This window comes from Dama dama, chromosome 4, assembly GCF_033118175.1.
Source record: "Dama dama isolate Ldn47 chromosome 4, ASM3311817v1, whole genome shotgun sequence".
Taxonomy (NCBI): domain Eukaryota; kingdom Metazoa; phylum Chordata; class Mammalia; order Artiodactyla; family Cervidae; genus Dama; species Dama dama.
The window spans coordinates 51,116,264-51,134,707 of record NC_083684.1 but is presented as its reverse complement, the minus strand read 5'-3'; the positions used below and the strand labels follow the sequence as shown (position 1 = coordinate 51,134,707).

Sequence of the window (18,444 nt, the reverse complement as noted above, 5' to 3'; positions counted from 1 at the left end):
TTCCAAATAGGAAAAGGAGTACATCAAGGCTGCATATTGTCACCCTGCTTATTTAACTTATATGCAGAGTACATCATGAGAAACGCTGGGCTGGAAGAACAACAAGCTGGAATCAAGACTGCCGGGAGAAATATCAATAACCTCAGATATGCAGATGACACCACCCTTATGGCAGACAGTGAAGAGGAACTGAAAAACCTCTTGATGAAAGTGAAAGAGGAGAGTGAAAAAGTTGGCTTAAAGCTCAACATTCGGAAAACTAAGATCATGGCATCTGGTCCCATCACCTCATGGGAAATAGATGGGGAGACAGTGGAAGCAGTGTCAGACTTTATTTTTTTGGGCTCCAAAATCACTGCAGATGGTGACTGCAGCCATGAAATTAAAAGACGCTTACTCCTTGGAAGGAAAGTTATGACCAACCTCGATAGCATATTAAAAAGCAGAGACATTACTTTGCCAACAAAGGTCCATCTGGTCAAGGCTATGGTTTTTCCAGTGGCCATGTATGGATGTGAGAGTTGGACTATGAAGAAAGCTGAGCGCCGAAAAATTGATGCTTTTGAACTGTGGTATTGGAGAAGACTCTTGAGAGTCCCTTGGACTGCAAGGAGATCCAACCAGTCCATCCTAAAGGAGATCAGTCCTGGGTGTTCCTTGGAAGGACTGATACTGAAGCTGAAATGCCAATACTTTGGCTACTTCATGCGAAGAGTTGACTCATTGGAAAAGACCCTGATGCTGGGAGGGATTGAGGGCAGGAGGAGAAGGGGATGACAGAGGATGAGATGGCTGGATGGCATCACCGACTCGATGGGCATGAGTTTGAGTAAACTCCAGGAGTTGGTGACGGACAGGGAGGCCTGGCGTGCTGCGGTTCATGGGGTTGCAAAAAGTCGGACACGACTGAGCGACTGAACTGAACTGAAAGAGAATGAGCACACACGCATACCACACAGTGCAGTCAAAAAATAAAAAACAAAAAAAGCTAGCAGAGATTGGTTCATGAGGTTGAAGGAAAGAAGCTGTCTCCATAACAGAAGAATACAAGGTGAAGAAGCAAGTGCTGATGGAGAAGCTGCAGCAAGTTATCCAGAAGATCTAGCTAAGATAATTAACAAAGGTAGCTATGCTAAACAACAGATTTTCAATATAGATGAAACAACCTTCTATTAGAAGAAGATGCCCTCTAGGACTTGCATAGCTACAGAGAAGAAAATGTCTGGCTTCAAAGGACAGCTTGTGTCTCTGGTTGGGGCTAATGCAGCTGGTGATTTTATGTTGAAGCCAATGCTCATTTGCCATTCTGAAAAGACTAGGTTCCTTAACAATTACATTAAATCTATGCAGCCTGTGCTCTGTAAATGGAACAACAAAGCCTGGATGGCAGCACATCTGTTTACATGGTTTACTGAATATTTTAAACCCACTGTTGAGACCTACTCTTTCAGACAAAAAAGATTTCTTTCAAAATAATACTGCTCATTGATAATGTACCTGGTCATCCAAGAGCTCCAATGGAGATGTACAGTGAGATTGATGTTGTTTTCTGCCTGCCAATACAACATCCATTCTGCAGCCCAGAAACCAAGTAACATTTTGATTTTCAAGTCTTATTATTTAAGAAATACATTTTCTAAGGCTATGCTTCCATATATATGATTCTTCTGATAGAGATGGGCAAAGTAAATTGAAAACCTTCTGGAAGGGATTCACCATTCTGGATGCCATTAAGAACAGTGTGATTTATGGGATGAGATAAAAAATATCAATATTAAAAAAGTTTGGAAGAAGTTGATTCCAACCCCTTGAGGGGTTCAAGACTTCACTGGAGGAAGTAGCTGCCAATGTGGTGGAAATAGCATGAGTTCTAGAATTAGAAGTGCAGCCTGAAGATGGGACTATATTGCAGCAATCTCATGATAACCTTTTCACAGATGAGGAGTTGCTTCTTATGGATGAACAAAGAAAGTGTTTCTTGAGATGGTATCTGCCCCTGGTGAAGATGCTGTGAAGACTGTTGAAATGACAACGAAAGATTTAGAATGTTACATAAACTTAGTTGATAAAGCAGCAGCAGGGTTTGAGGATTGACTCCCATTTTGAAAGTGATAAAATGCTATTAAACAGCACTGTATACTATATAGAAACTGTTCATGAAATGAAGAGCCAATTGATGCAGCAAATTTCATTATATTTTAATAAATTGCCGTAGTCACTCCAACCTTCAGCAACTATCACTCTGATCAGTCAGCAGCCATTAACATCAGGGCAACACCCACCAGCAAAAAGATTACAATTCACTGAAAGTTCAAGTGATGGTTAGCATGTTTTTTTTAGCAATAAAGTATTTTTAAATTAAGTTTTATACATAATACTATTGTACACTTAGTAGATGACCATATAGTGTAAATATAACTTTTATAAATACTTGGAAACCAAATATTCTGGTGACATGCTTTATTATAATATTCACTTTATTGCAGTCATCTGGAACTGAACCTGCTATATTGCTGAAGCATGCTTGTATTTTAGAGGAATGTTTTCAGAAGATTAAAATTGACTGGGGTTTTATCACTCACTTGGGTTGATGATTACTAAGGTAATCATTATAAATATAAGTATCTATGATCAAAATAGGGCTTTTACCCGTAAAATATTTTGATAGTTAAATAAAAAGCATATTATGTGTCTCATGGTGTCTGTTAACCTCATTCCTTCCTGATCAGAAAATTTGCCTTTATTCAGTTAAAGGTTTGGTGCCATGGCATGGAAATGTACTCATCTATTTTGACCTGAAGAAGGTAAGGAAAGTCTAATAAGGAACAGAACTTGTGTCTTGCAAGCCTCCAAAAAGTGTCAGTGATTGCACCTGTTATTTCTAGACCAGTCCTCTGTAAGTCCTGGTGGTATATCAGTTGACATCAGGCAGGGATGTGATCAGTAGATGTAATGCTTGGACTAGCAAGTAGATCTTTTGTATAATAAAACTTTGCTATAATTGTTTATTAGTTCCATGGTTAGTTTCTGGTCCATTCTTTTATATTTTTTACATAGATAATGCCATCTATGTAAGACATTTTTATTTCTTCTTTTTCAATCTCTGTACATTTTATTTACTTTTCTTGTCTTATTGCATTAGCTAGGACTTCCAGCAGGATTTTGAAAGGGAGCAATGAGACAAGACATCCTCGGCAATTTGACCTTAGGTACCACAAGAGGAATCTGACTACTAGGGACCTTCTTTTAATTATGTGTCCAATAGTACTGAAGTGGAACTCCAGAAAGATCACTTTCTTAACTTTTTACCTTTTATATTTTCTTTCCAATCCAGTGCCCATGGCATCTGAGGAGGCAATCTGAGAAGTATATAAGGGAAACTTAATGTCTTTAATAGATCTCCTGCTTGGGTTTTGAAATGAATTCAGGCAAAAAGTTGTCTCCTTAATCTTCTGTGATAGCTGAAATTCAGAAAAAGGCACTTACTTATAGAACAACTCTTTGGTTACTGGAAGAATGGCCCAAGGCATAGACTACTGTTGGCATTAACTATTTCCCATCTTGCTTCTGTCTGGGAACTGTTGGCTGTTTGAGGAGAACACAGCTGTGAAACACCCTCAACTAAAGGAGCTTGACTATTTCTGCTGGGGACTGCTGGCAAGTTTTTTTTCATCCTGGTACATTGTTAAAAGAGCCTCCATGACTCCCCTCCCTTCTGCACACCTCCCACACTAAATCTGGCCTTAGCCATTGACTTGTTTTGACCAATGGGACAATAACACATTTGGCAAAAGCAGAGACTTGTAAACTGAGTACACATTTTGGGACTTCTCTTTCTACTCTTGGGAAACCTACAAATGCTGCCATGTGAATAAGCTTGGGCCGGCCTTCTTTAGACACATGGCCCAGTCAGAGCCCTCATCCCAGCCACTTATACCAACGTCTAGTCTGCCATACATGTGAGGGAGGCCACCCTAGACCAGTCAGCCCCCAGCCACCCCATTAGCTGACAAGTTGCATGGGTAAGCCCAGGTGAGAAAAATGGAAGAACTGCCTGGCTGACTATTGTTGTTATTCAGTCACTAAGTCATGTCTGACTCTTTGCAACCCCATGGACTGCAGCACACCAGGCTTCTCTGTCCTTCACTATCTCCCAGAGTTTGCTCAAACTCATGTCTGTTGAATGGATGATGCCATCCAACCATCTCATCCTTCTCCTCCTGCCCTCAATCTTTCCCAGCATCAGAGTCTTATCCAATGAGTTAACTGTTTGCATCAGGGGGATGAAGTATTGGAGATTCAGTTCAGCTTCAGCATCAATCCTTCCAACGAATATTCAGGGTTGAGCTCAGTCCAAATGGTCCCACAGAATCAGGTGCTAAAAAAGATCATTATTTTAAGCCACTGTGTTTTGGTGTAAGTTAGCAAAAATTAACTTATATACCCTGAATCAGAGTGGTTTCTAGGCAACAAATATCACTTGCCTTGGCTCTGGGTACAGATCTTGAAAGTTGAAAAATCCCTTCAGTTTCTGGACTTGTCTAATCAATTTTCTGAATATGTTTTCATGAGATGAATTTTAATGCCAGGGATCAAATGCCAGGATCTTTTGATCATTTTTTCCAGCAGGACTGGAAGTGGTTCTTCAAAATGACTATTTTCTCTATTCTGCATCTTTCTACTTCTATTTGCAGACTATCTGAAAAAAATGAGAAATCATGATTCTTTTGCATGTTTTCAGTAGGTTTCTTACTTGGGTTAAGTGGTGCATTCCTAGCTGGTTCAGGAAGGTGGCTCAGGAGGACGTGGAGAAGAGCCACAGGACCTGCTGGTTGGTCACAGCTCAGCAGCAACAAGAAGGACCCACTGGAATCTGGAGAGAAGCTTCTAACTTCTGCTGTGTCCCTCCAGCGCCCTCTACTGATAAAACCTAACCTTCTGCCAAACGATACATTTTAGAATTTAGCAGCATAGCCATGTTTTTCAAATCCAAGAAATTAACACTAGTATGGGACTTAGTGACTAGAAAAAAAAAAAAAAGACCATTAACTAAACTCCAGACTTTATTTGGACTGTCCTAGTTTTTTCACTAATATCTTTTTGGGATTCAATCTAGGATGCATGCTAAGTCGATTCAGTCATGTCTGACTCTTTGCAACTCCATGGACTGTAGCCCGCCAGGTTCCTGGGTCTATGGGATTCTCCAGGCAAGAATCCTGCAGTGGGTTTCAATGCCCTCCTTATAGACTGTTCATAGAAAAAAAAATGTAAATTGCAAAACTGAATTAATGCTAAATACAATGCAATCTAGGATACCACATTTCATTTAGCATTAATTCAGCTTTCCACTTTACATTTTTCTCAGTGAACAATCTATCTTGGAGATGATTTAATATAGCAAAAATAAATGGAGCTCCCTTTAAACTTAGTTGCATACTATTCTATGGTATAAAAAAAATGAATTGTATCACTAGTTCTCTTCAGTTACTGCTTTTGTTACCCTCATATGTGGATTTTTGAACACCCTTGGGAGTGTATATGCAAGATAGATTCCCAGAGGTGGAATCAGGTGGGTCAAAGGAATGTGAGTTTTACATTTTAGTGAATAAGTCAACTTGTTCTCATGGAAGGAATGTAAGCTTGAGTGCTACATAACAGTAGTTTATCCTTTCCATTCTGTGATCTCCAGTGGTGAAAGAGAGGTTGGCTCCATGAGACAGAAGGGAGAGATGATCTTGGGGAGGAAGCAAGGAGAAAAGCCACAAGGGCCCCTCCGTGCCAGGCTGGGGACCTGGACTCTGTGCTGAGGGCACTGGGGGGCCATAGCGGGTTAGAGGCTGGATTCAGCTCTAGGCAGATGTGGTCCTGCAGAGGTGCAGTAGGAACAGCCATCAAACGGCTGCCTCTCTCTTGGGTGGTCCTGGGAGCCTCATCCCTTTGCTCCTCTCTCACCCTCGGGAGTGGGCCTCTGAGTGGTAGGGCCGGGGCAGACAAACCCGTCCTGCCGGATGAGGCCTCCCTTGACCAGGTTACACTGCTGCCATTCCAGCTGAGCAGAAATGTGACCTGATGAAGCCAGAAAAAGGAGTGGCCGATGTGGGACAGAGGTGGAGGTCCACCTACCCACGGCCCAGAGGCCAGCTTAACTCCAAACCCCAGCATCTGACAAAGCCTGGCCTTGTCTTAACTGCTCAGATAAAGTTTGAAAATATTTAGCAAAATAATTCTTTTCATAATACACATCTCATGTCCAATGGTGAAGTTTTTATTAATATTTCTATGTTCTTCTTTAAAAACTATCAATCATTATCTATTCAGCCATCCAGCCATCTATCATTCATCTATTTTACTTATACAGGTTACTACCAGAAATGAAATAAACAAGAACAGCTTGTTTGCAGCTGTCTGCAGTGGGGGTTAGGGGCAGGAAGGGGCTGGTGTCTGGTTTTCCCAGCTCTGGTCTCCCTGAGACTGCCCAGTGGTGAGCTTCCTTTAAGTTTCCTTTGCCAGTCACTTATTTGGATCTTACTGGAAACAGAAAGGCCTATAGAGGGACCCCCCCCCCCCCCCGCCAACCCCTGCCACACACCGCATTGCTTCTACTTCATGAACTGCCTATCAGAAATTGGTTCACACCCCATTTAAGCAGGCAAATTTAAGTGCCATTGTTAAACTGCAATGGCCAATGTGAGACTGATGTCCAGCAGGAGTGCTTGTCTTCTGGAAGCTCAGGTTGTGTGATTGGAGCTAGCACTGAGTAGGGGTGTTAAGAAAATTCAACTGAATACGTCTGAAGATCTAATGGGCTTAATTCAAAGGATCATGATTTAGACAGCATCCCATCTAGCAAGTAGAAAGGAACTCTCTTAATAGTTATTTTTGTGGAGGACAAAAGCAAAGAGTTTTCATACAAATTTTTGGAAAATACCAAAATGCCCAACAAATGAAATAAAAATCCCCTTCGAGTGTCTCCTCTTCCTTGATAACCAAGGTTAAACTTTAGGATTCTACAAAGGTCTTTTTTTTTTAACAGTGTTTTACAGTTTTAAGGCAATTGTGTTTTACAACTGTGTTTTACAGTTTTAAGGCAAACACACACATTTATATTTTTATCAGCCTTACCCAGCAGTTTATTTCTGTATTTGATTCTGATTATACAGGATTGAGAAAATTCCTGATCCATAATAAAGAAGTCTATGGATTCCTGAGCTCTTAGAATATAATGAACCCTATGCTATGAGATAGGGGCTGCAGGAACCCCATTTTTCTTTGTACTTTTCTTTTTTTTGGCCACACCCTGCCACATGCATGATCTTAGTTCCCGGACCAGGAATCAAACCCACGCCCCCAAGTGGAAGTGCGGAGTCCCAACCGCTGGACCACCAGGGAAGTCCCCAGAACCCCATTTTAGAGAGGTGGGTGCATGGAGGCTCGGGGCTTCCGTGGTGCTTCAGTAGTAAAGGATCTGCCTTCAATGCAGGAGACCCAGCTTTGAACTCTGGATCAGGGGAGATCTCCCGGAGAAGGAAATGGCAACCCATTACAGTATTTTTACCTGGGAAATCCCACAGACAGAGGAGCCTGGTGGGCTACAGTCCATGGGGTTGCAAAGAGTCAGACACGACTTAGCGATTAAATGACAACATGGAGGCTCAGAGTATGGTGGTGGAGGGTGAGAACTCAGTACTGCCTCTTTTCCTTTCTCAGAGAATCTGAGTCACTGACTAGGTCACTGTGAATTTCCACCTGAGAACACATCTGATTTTGAAAGTAGATTGTGACAAAATACCCTCTTTTCCTTGACATGTTTACAACGTGGTCAAATATGTGCTCAAGGATGGAGAAGAAGTTTTATTCCCGGGCCTGCAGAAAAGCCTGTTAAGCCAGTTAATCTGGAGGTATGCTTATGTGTTAAAATATAGTACATATAACATCTACATTTACATGGTATTTAAAAAAATTCTGTCTCGAAAAGCAAAGTTGTACATTGCTGAGATTTTGTTTTTGAAAAGTAACAAATTATCTTTACAAAGCATTTTCCCCCAAACATCATAAAGATATATTTGGTGTGGAAATTCCTCCTCCTCTTGGCCCTCCATCCCAACTGTTTCTCAAAAAAATCTTTATGAGAAATATATATATATCATTTTTATAAATAAGAAATCACTTATGCATGTGGTTTTGCTCCTTGCCTTGTTTACTTATAGCAGAGTATGATGATCTGTGACATATCTGTATTCTGGAATACACGGCCACAGTTTCAAAAAAAGAAGTGAATTCACATATGCTGACATGAAAAGATGACCAAAATATATACTTAAGTGAAGGAAACAAGTTGCAACACATATTTTGAGCATGTTTCTATTTTTTATATTTACTTATTTGTTCTTGGTGGCATCAGGTCTTATCTGCAGCATGCGGTATCTTTCATAGTGATGTGCAGGCTTCTCTCTAACCGTGGTATGGGCTTAGTTGCTCTGTGGCATGTGGGATCCTCATTCCCTGACCAGGGATTGAACCCACATCCCCTGCATTGGAAGGCAGATTCTTGACCACTGGACCACTAAGGAATCTAATCCAAGGCATGATTCTATCAAACACGTGTATCTATGTGCTTATATAGGCATATATCAATACACTGATAAAAACTTTTGAAAAACCAAAAAGGACATTTGTCATGTATTAATAGCATTACCTACAAGGCTGGAGAAGATCTAGGGGGGATGTTTACTGGGGAATGGAACATGGGACATTTCCCATTTGTAAATTTTTATAATCTTTTAAATGGAAGCATTATAAATTATTTTTGCTTTCTAAAAAGTATTTCCCATATTCCTTTAAACATTATTTTAAAACCTTGATCTATTTCTTTAAAAAGAAAAGACCTACCCTGCATAGAGATCTACAGGAATATTCCTTTAAACATTATTTTAAAACCTTGATCTATTTCTTTAAAAAGAAAAGACCTACCCTGCATAGAGATCTACAGGAATAAAATCACTGTATGTGCTTTGCCAGTATTTCTACTTGCATTCCTTGGAGATTTTTTTCATGTTAAAACATTATTCTTTACTATTTGTGGTATTCTAGAGTACAGACCTAACATAGCTAATTTAACAAGTCCATGACTGATGTTCATTTAGGTTACTATATGAACACCTTTATATGTTTTTCAATTATTTATACCATTATGACATCTTTTTATATCAGCTCACATAGATTTACCTTCTTTATGAAAGCCACGGAGAATCCCAGTCCAAGGATATAACATGAGTTGTTCTACTCACCCTCTGCTGATGGATGTTCTGTTGTTTCCAATTTTTCACTGTAATAGATTTGACCATTAAAGTATGTTTTCAAAAGCTGACGTGTGATTGCAGCATTTGCAGGCCATTTGCAGACCAGTGGAGGAAATGAGGACCCTGACAAACCTCACTTAATGGTTAAGGAAGAGTTCTCCTCATATGGCCTAACCACTGTCAAATGGCAAGAGCCTGGGCCTGCTTCAGAGAGAACAAAAGAACAATGATGAGATTCTTAAACTGCTTGCTCTCACACACCCATAGAGAACTTACTGGAAGCTTTAGTCCCTAGTAGGAGGATGTCTGGGGCTTCCCAGGTGGCTCAATGGTAAAGAATACTCGTGCCAATGCAGAAGACACAGGTTCAATCTCTGTGTCAGGGAAGATCCCCTGGAGAAGGAAATGGCACCCACTCCAGTATTCCTGCCTGGGAAATTCCACGGACAGAGGAGCCTGGTGGGCTACAGTCCATGGGGTCGCAGAGAGTTGGACAGGACTTGGTGACTAGATAACGACAATAAAGGAGGATGTCTGTCACCTGCACTGGCCCAGCAGCCCTGCACTCTGATTTTCTTTTGATAACCAGTCCCCTTCCTAACACCACCCCTGGATGCATCCTTAGCAGGAATGTTAATCCACATTGCTCTCCCTTCCCAGACTGAAGAGTGGGGCTAAAACCTAAACCAAGGCAGTGAGATTTAATTCCTGACCTTGGTGAAAGCTTTTGGGAGAGAGGCCTTTTCTCACTGCTGTGTTGCTTAGCTATAAGGATGTAAGTCTGGTGTTACCAGAGAAAGCCTGCCAGAGAATGAAGCAGGTTTCCTGGAAACCTAGATTGAGCCCCTGGATCCAGACATGCCTGAAGCCAGAACTACCGACTTGGTTACAGGAGCCTGTACATTCCATTTTATGTTTCAGTCATTGCTGGGTGGGTTTCTGCTACTTCCACTGGAATAGTTCTTATTCATTTACCTTGGCCTTAGAAGAAAACAAACAAACTCATTCAAGTAGTATTTATTGAATAGCCATGTTCAACCCCATGCCGGGCAATGTGGGGGATATTAAAGTGACCATAACAGAACTTGTCCCTCTCCTCATGGCAGTCCCAGTTCTACCAGAATTTAAACAGGCAATCACAAACTGTTCAGTGATGATGATGACATCCACCATGGAGGAGGAGCTCCAGGAACTATAAGAAAGGCATCTCTGAATGGGGTGGTGAGATCAGGAAAGGACCCCCCGAGGACAGGACTTGAAGTTGACCCTGAAAGATGGGCCAGGAATCAGTCTAGTGAAAGGAGGTTAAGGATTAAGGGTCTGTACACACATGCTACACACCCCTTAGAGAATTTGCTGGAAGCTTGGTCCTTAGTAGGAGGATGTTTAGGGGTTTTAGGGCACCCCAACTCTCAGCAGGGCTCAGAAAGCTGGTAAAACATCTTTGGAGTGGAGGGAGGGCTGGGTCAGGGAGGTGGGACAGGGAGAGGTGAGTCAGCCATCTCAGCCGGAGGAAGCCAGAGCAGGAGGAGGAGGAAGCTGGTGTGCACGTGGCCTTCACTTCTCATTCTCACAACGTGGTGTAGAAATACATGGCTATCAGCATCACAGGGAGCTGAAGAGGAGGCGTCAGGTGAGGGGAACTCCAGCCTCACACCCCCATCCCACCCAGCTCAAAGGCTCCGCCTCTCACCGTCCACATCAGGATGGCAAACCCAAACCACGAGATGCCCCACGTGTAGCTGTCGATGGCGTGGCCAATATGTTCAAAGCAGCCCTGGGCAAGGGGAAAGTGGGAGTGTGAGATAACGCCCAGGGAGGCTGGCTGCTGAAAGCAAGAGTCACTGGGCAGCCTTGGGAGAGTCACTTCCTGCTTCCAGTCTTGCTTTTCTTACCTGTGGGATCACCGAGGGTGAGGGTTTCTCACCCTGGGGATCACAGCAGTTATCTCCCTCCCAGCGTGATTTTGGGGAGTCAGGGCTGTGATGATAACCCAGACTGCACAAGCAGATGCTGCCTCAGATGGTGCAGTCTGAGGGCGATCCTGTCTGGAGCCGGCTTTCCATGCTGCCCTCAAGTTCCAAAGGTTTGAAATATACCTTTAGGATCAGACCAGTTCTAATAGCTTCTTGTTTAGAGGTGAGGCTGAGCAGGGCCAGCCTCACCACTTGCCTTCATGGAGACCCCTGCTCAATCTGACTTGGAAGTGGCCAAGGACAAAAGTTCAGGGTGTGTGCCCTGGATGCAGCAGGACAGAGCTGAGAAGCCAGCTCTGTTGTTTCTTGGCTATGGGGCCTAGCTATGATTCTGACCCTCTGAGCCTCAGTTTTCTCATCCGGGAAATAGCAATATTGACAGCACTACCCTCCAAAAAGCAGCTGTGATGATTCTGTGAGATGAGGCATGTAAGTGCTCTACACAGAGCCAAGACTCAAGGAACAGCTATCTGACTCTAGAGGGGTGATGGTTTGCATCAGGCTCCTCTCTCCACGACACTTGATCTAAGACATGCCGCTGAAGGGCCCCCCTAGCCCACTGGGACTGGTTCCCTTCCTCTGGCTTCTCTCTCTGCCTCTGCACTCCCCTTGCAGGAGTTAAAGCACCTGGTTGGGGCCTCACTGCCTGAAATCACATCCCAGCTTCATCCCTCACTAGCAGGGTTCATCATCTGTAAAATGAAAACATTACAACCTTACCTCATTAGGTTGCTGTGAGAATTAAATAAGTAAAAAGGCAGAATGTAAAGCACCTAGAAGGATGCCTGGTACAAAGTAAAGGCTCAAGAAACGTGAGTGGTTATTGGTGGTGGGCTGCCGGCATTGTTCTTGTTGCTCTGATCCCCAGACAACCTGAGAAAAGTTGCAGGGGTCACCAGGTCTGGGTCAGACCAAACCTGCGGTATGCACCCTGCTGATTTGCACAGGGAGGTGGCGGGGCGGACAGATGGAGGGTTGAGAAAGTCAGATGGGGGCTGGGGAGGAGATGACAGACAGGCAACGGGAGGGAGAAAGAGACAGAAGAGCCAGAGAGGGCCAGACAGACCGACAGACACAGCAGGAGCAGACACACCTTGGTGAACAGGTAGTCCAGGTGGCCCAGGCGGCAGCCTTCTTCATTGACTGGGATGAAGTTGCCAGTCCGTCGACAGCACAGTGGGGGCCAGGGGAACACCACCTCTGGGGTGGTGGCCCGGAAGGCAGATGTGAAGTTCACCCAGTCCATGGGGCCTGACGTGCCACAGCACTCTTGCTGGAGGGAGAGGCTGGGGTCAGGCGGGCTCCAACTCAGAGAGGACAGACGCTCCCCTGCAGTCACATAGCGAGGAAGGCCGAGGTGGGCCTGCACTCCAGTGTCTGTGTGTGAGCAAGGAGCAGGCAATACTTGTCCCAGCACTCCGAGGCTGATGGGGGATTTGGATCAAACCCACGCTCATGGTTTATTTTTTAAATTTTTTGAAAAAAAAATTCATTGGAAAAAAAATGTTTTTTTTTAAATTAGCCGTCAACAAAAACTGGTAAATGACACCAAAGGGCCGATTTCTGGCTTCTCCTGGCTCTCATGGGTGTTTAATTTGTGGCTCCCAAATGATGAAAACATAGGCTCCTTCAAACGTGGGCTCCAGTCCTGGCTAGCTTGAAGCAAACGGGGACCTCAGTTTCCGTGGGGTCCTCAACATTCTCCCTTTGTGCTCTTGTATCACACTGAGTTTAATTAACATGTGTTTTTTAGAATCTGGCAGCCTGGGTTTGAGTCCTTCTGGTTCTGTGACCAACCAGCCACGCGACCTTGTGTAAGCCCTCAACCTCCGGCCTCCCTTTCCTCATCTCTAAGAGCTAATCTCCCTTATGGGCTGGCTGTGAGGATTAAAAAAGCTTGAAAGTGCTTTGAACAGTGCTAAACAAAAGGTAGTGCTGGTTGATGTTTGCTGTTATTATTATGACTATTGTTATTAAGATGGTTCAGAGCAGGGGCTCTGGATCTTGGCTGCCAGGTTTGAACCCCAGCTCTGTCCCTTACCAACCGTAAGGGCAAGTGCTGTTCTCTTTTGGGGGGTTTTTCATCTGGAAAATGGCAAGGACAAGAGTCCCTCCCTTGTAAGAACCACGTGAGTAGATATCATCTACCAGTGGGCATCAGGGGAGCCCTAACTACCTCCGTGGTCAGAGCCCCAGACTCCCCCCCCACCCTGGCCAAGCCCCCAGCACTGCGGACCCTCGCCCACCTCAATCATGATGCGATCCCAGAGGCGGGTCAGTTCCCGGCCCTGGTCCGAGTTCGCACTGTAGAAGGTCAGCATCTGCTTGGTGATCAGGGACGGGTTGGATACCATCTGCAGAGAGCCGGGAAGAACAGGGTCCAGCCGGGCTGGGGGGAGAGAGGCCCAGCCTCCACTTCCGCGGAGACCCTCACCAACCCCCCCACCGGAAGTCACGTCCCTTCCCTGGCCTCCGCGGGACTCACATAGTCTCGGTGGGTGTAGGACGTGATGCAGGAAGCGCACTCAAATATGTAGATGATGAGCATGAGTACCAGGTACTGCGGGGAGACAGAGGGAGGGAAGGATGACTAGTGTCTTCAGGGCAAAGCCTGTGAGGTCACACCCCTCAAAGGCTGGGTCCATAGATAGAAATGCAATGTTTTTTTTTTTTGTTTTTTTTTTTAACTGAGCCCGGCAGCTTGCAGGATGTTAGTTCCCTGACCAGGGATCGAACCAGGGGCCAGCAGTGAAAGCACCACTTCCTAACCACTGGACTGCCAGGGAATTCCCAGAAATGCAATTGTTTAAAAAAGTATAGGACAATGTGAATGGAGGTCTTTCCTGGTGGCTCAGACGGTAAAGAAAGTGCCTGCAATGCGGGAGACCTGGGTTCGATCTCTGGGTTGGGAAGATCCCCTGGAGAAGGCCATGGCAACCCACTCCAGTATTCTCGCCTGGAGAATCCCCATGGACAGAGGAGCCTGGGGGGCTACAGTCCACAGGGGTCCCAAAGAGTCCGACATGACTGAGTGACTAAGCATGCACAATGTGAATGGAAACATCTACATGATGGATACATAGGTGCTATCTGTGCAAATCTTTCACCCTTTCCATATGTTTGAAAATTTTTTATTATAAAATGTTAGGAGGAAATGAAATTTTAAAATATGTATGGTATTCCCTGAAGTTAACTATTAGCTTGGATGCAGTCAAATGAATGTCTACTATAGAGAAGAAAAAAATAAAGACATTCCTGAGACAACCAGGGACATCTGAACACAGACTGGAAGACAGATAGGAAGGGAGTGGGGTAAATTTACAGAATGTGCCCACGGTATAGTGGTTGTGCAAAAAAAAAAAAAAACCCTCCAACAAAAAACAAACTCTTTGGTGTTTAATGAAAATTATTTCTCTGACCCTCAGCTGTCCCCTCCCCTTACCCTTAAAGCAGCACAGGGTGGGGCTTTAAAACCGTGTCCTTATCGTTCAGAGAAATGTGCACTCAAGTATTTATACAGGGAAGTGATTTGGTGTCTGGAATGTGCTTCAAAATACCCCAGGAAAGAAAAATGTGGGCAGGCAGAGGGTGGGGTAGGGGGATGACGTGCGGGTAATATTGTTGAAACCAGGTGATAGGTCCACAAGGTTCATGGCGCCATTCACTCTAGTCTGTTTGAAATTTCTCATAATAATTAAAGAAAAATTCTGTGTCTCAATTAATGACAAACTCACAGGGGAGACAGACACAGACTTTTTTCTTTTACTAGTTGGGTGGACTTTTAAGACTGGAAAATTGTTGTGTCGGAGAACTAAATGCAGGAAAGAAAGAAGAAAAAGAGGAAGGGCACGGAAAAGAGTGTTTTCCATGACTCCATCTTATACAGAGCGAAGCCAAAGTCCTTACCAAGGCCTGCGGGTCCACCTGCCTGGCCCACCTCCCCTCTCTCCCGGCATCGCCATGCCCATCCCCCAGGGTTCTACTCCCCTGGCCGTCCTCAGTTCTTCTCACAACCTCCCCACAATTGGCTCCAGCCAACACACACGTGGTTCACAGCCCCCTTCACCGCGCCCCACCCGCCCAACCCCGCCTCTGCTTCACTTGACCTGCAAGTTCTCCACTCTCCCTTCCGCAGCTCCAGCTCTTCCTTCCCTGGTCACTGTCTCCCCCAGCACAGTATCCTGCCCCATAGCCAGGGCTTTTATGGTTTGCTCACTAAATAACCCAGCACCTAGCACAGGGCTTGCCACATGGTTCTTGCTCAGTACCCATTTGTGGATTAGGTAAATAGCTGCTCCTGGGAATCCAAAAAGCCCTCAGATGGAGAGGAAGCCCCGTGTTGGCTCTGGGTCAGTGGGGCCGGGATTGGAATTCCTGCTTTCCCTATCATCTGGTCTGTGGGCCTCTTTGAACCTCAGTTTCTTCATCTGGTAAATGGGTAGAGAAGCACTCACTTCAGAGGGCCGCTGGTTGGCTTGAAGGCGTTCACTGTCTAAACTGCTTAGCCTCATGTCAGGCACATGAGAGGTACTTGGGGGAGTGTGGGTTATTGCTGTGGGCAGAGACTAAGAACCTAGGCTCAAGCACTGATGGGCTCAGGTTTAAATCCTGGCTCTGCCACTCACTTGCTGTGCCACCCTAGAGAAGTGGATTCACTTCTCTGAGCCTCAGTAGCAACTCTGTCAAATGGGCTCATGAGGATGAAGATGGAGATGATTATGGTACCTCATGATGGGTGGTGAGGCACAAATGAACTATTAATCTATGTAAAACATGGAGACTAGTGAGCACTCATTAAATGGTCGCTGTGCTATTCTTATTGTCATTGTTCTCAACAGAGCTCACAAGCGCAGACCCTGGAGACCAACTAGCTGAGGTTCAAGTCCCAGTCCTGCTACTCAAGAGCCATCTTCCTGTGAAGCGCCTTTTTCCTTGCCTCCCCTGGGCCCTAGTTTTCCCAGTAAAATGACAGTAACAGCTGAGCCTAGGTTATTCGCTCATGGACAGATGAGATGACGTGATTGCCAGGAGACCAGTGCGGTGCTACGGGGAGGGCACACCAAGGCTTCTGTGTGGTCGGTATTATGGCTCTGTGAGGATGACCTCTGTGGCCAGCCATGCCCATCCCTTCCTCCCGGGGCCTCACCGTAAGGATCATGGAGCGGCGGCGGCAGAGCGCTGCACCCACACCAAAGCTGGCCACCACGAAGAATGAGAAGCCGCAGAAGATGGCGATCCAGGCGCCGGCGAAGACGTCATCCTTGCCCGAGACACCCATCAGCGGGTACACGCGGTACTGGTCGGCAGTCACCCATACGGTTTCAGCAAACAGGGCCAGGCCTGACAGCTGGACAGAACGGCCGGTCAGCAGGGGCTGGGCAGGGGTGGTTGGCTCACCTGCATGAGTTTCTGTGAGCAGGCGCCTTCCCCACTCGGAGCCTCTACTGCCCTCTTGGTAAAGCAGTAAGAGTGACAAAGATGTCCCCTTCCACGAGCAGGGATGAAGCTGGGCAGAGGACTGAGAGGGAAGGGAGGACCCAGCCAGACCCCTGAACCCCACCTCCACCCCAGCTGCTAAAGACTTCAAGGATATGAGGAGACACTACATGCAAAGCCTGGCGCTCAGGACTGGCCCCAAGGAGATGCTGGGTCTCCTGGAGAGAGTTTCTATTCCCTGAGGAGAGGAGCCTGGCTGTGGCCAGAACAAATGACAAAGGCATTGACCCTTAGGTCCAGCCGTTCCACTCACAGGAATTGATCCTCTGGATATACCTGCCCATGCAGGGAAATCACACACCCACCAGGTTATTCCCTGCAGCACTGTAGGGAATAAAGGGGCCAGGGTGTCACACAATGGAGGGCTCTGCAGTTGTGGGAAGGGGCGTGGAGGCTGGCTGAGGCCTGATGTGGAGGGGCCTACACACAACGGGAGCAGGAGGATGGGGGAGGCACAGGGCAGGATGCAGAATGAGCAAGAAAAGGGAGAAAATAGGTAACTAGTTTCCTATCTGCTTGTATCTGCTTCAAGAAATATTGGAGAAAATAAAAATCTGTTTACCTCTTGGGATGGGGAACCAGGCAAGAGGAAGACTGCTCAGTGGTACCTTTGCTAACAATCAGACCAAAGTTCACAGAGTATTTACTGTGTGCACTGGTCCCCAAAACTGCTTCTCATGTGATAATCATCGTTACCAGCTGTCCTGTACTACCGTTGTGATGGCCTGTACAGACAGCAACATGTATGCCAGGCTCTGGCCTAAGCACAGATCCAGTAACTCATTTGATCCTCTCAGCATTCCTATTTTATCTCCATCTTACAGATGAGACACTGAGGCCTGGAGAGATTACATCACTGGCCCCAGGACCCAGAGTAGAAGGTGATAAAGCTGAGGTTTGAACCCAGGCTGTCTGGATCCATGTGCAGGTATCAGATAACTAAAAGACATTGCTGTTACTCATTACTATGGGCCTCCTGTGCACCCAGCAGGCGCTTTATGTCTATAATCATGTTAATGATGACAGTTGGCACTTGTCAAGCACTTTTTCTGATCTGAGGACCATTAATCTGAGGATTAATCCACTCAACAGTGCCCACAGTGAAAGCATAATCTATAGATGGGGAAACAGGCACAGAGAAGTCAAGCTGTTTGCTCAAGTTCACACAGCTGGGGAGAGGCAGAGCTGGGATCCGAATCAGGACCGTTCTGACTTGAGAAGCCAGGCGACGTGGGCCATTAAGTGGGTCCTGGGCTCTCAGCCGCCCCATGCCCAGGCTCAGGATGACTCCCTCCTCCTCACCTACCCATTGGGCTCCCAGTGATGTCTTACCAGAATAATGATGTTGCCCACGACCAGCAGACCCACCACAACTGGAGACCCCTTCTCTGTCGTTGCTGCTGCTGCAGAAGCCATAGTCCTGCCTGGGACACATGAGCAGGGATGAGGCCGGGTAGAGGCTGGGAGAGGAGGGCGGGCCTTGCTGGACCGGAACCACTGCCCCCATTCCACACCCCAGCTGCCGGGTTCTGCTTCCACCTCTCTGCTGGGCCCAGGCTGATATCCATTGTGCCCACACCCCTGGCAGTGGGCCATTTTACAGAAGAGGAGGCACTTCCTTGGCAGTCCAGTGGTTAGGACTCTGCGCCCCCACTACAGGGGATGTGGGTTCA

At 45.8% G+C, this 18,444-nt stretch overlaps 1 protein-coding gene across 1 annotated transcript; it reads right to left on the bottom strand.

Moving 5' to 3' along the window:
* Positions 1 to 10,343: 10,343 nt before the first annotated feature.
* Positions 10,344 to 18,199, bottom strand: UPK1A (uroplakin 1A). The gene is made up of 7 exons (XM_061135382.1): positions 18,104 to 18,199; positions 16,422 to 16,622; positions 13,761 to 13,835; positions 13,522 to 13,629; positions 12,369 to 12,548; positions 10,993 to 11,076; positions 10,344 to 10,914 (listed from the first exon to the last, which is right to left on the bottom strand). Exons 1-7 carry the CDS (start codon positions 18,185 to 18,187, stop codon positions 10,870 to 10,872), a joined length of 777 nt encoding a protein of 258 aa, XP_060991365.1. The 5' UTR covers positions 18,188 to 18,199; the 3' UTR covers positions 10,344 to 10,869.
* Positions 18,200 to 18,444: the final 245 nt, after the last annotated feature.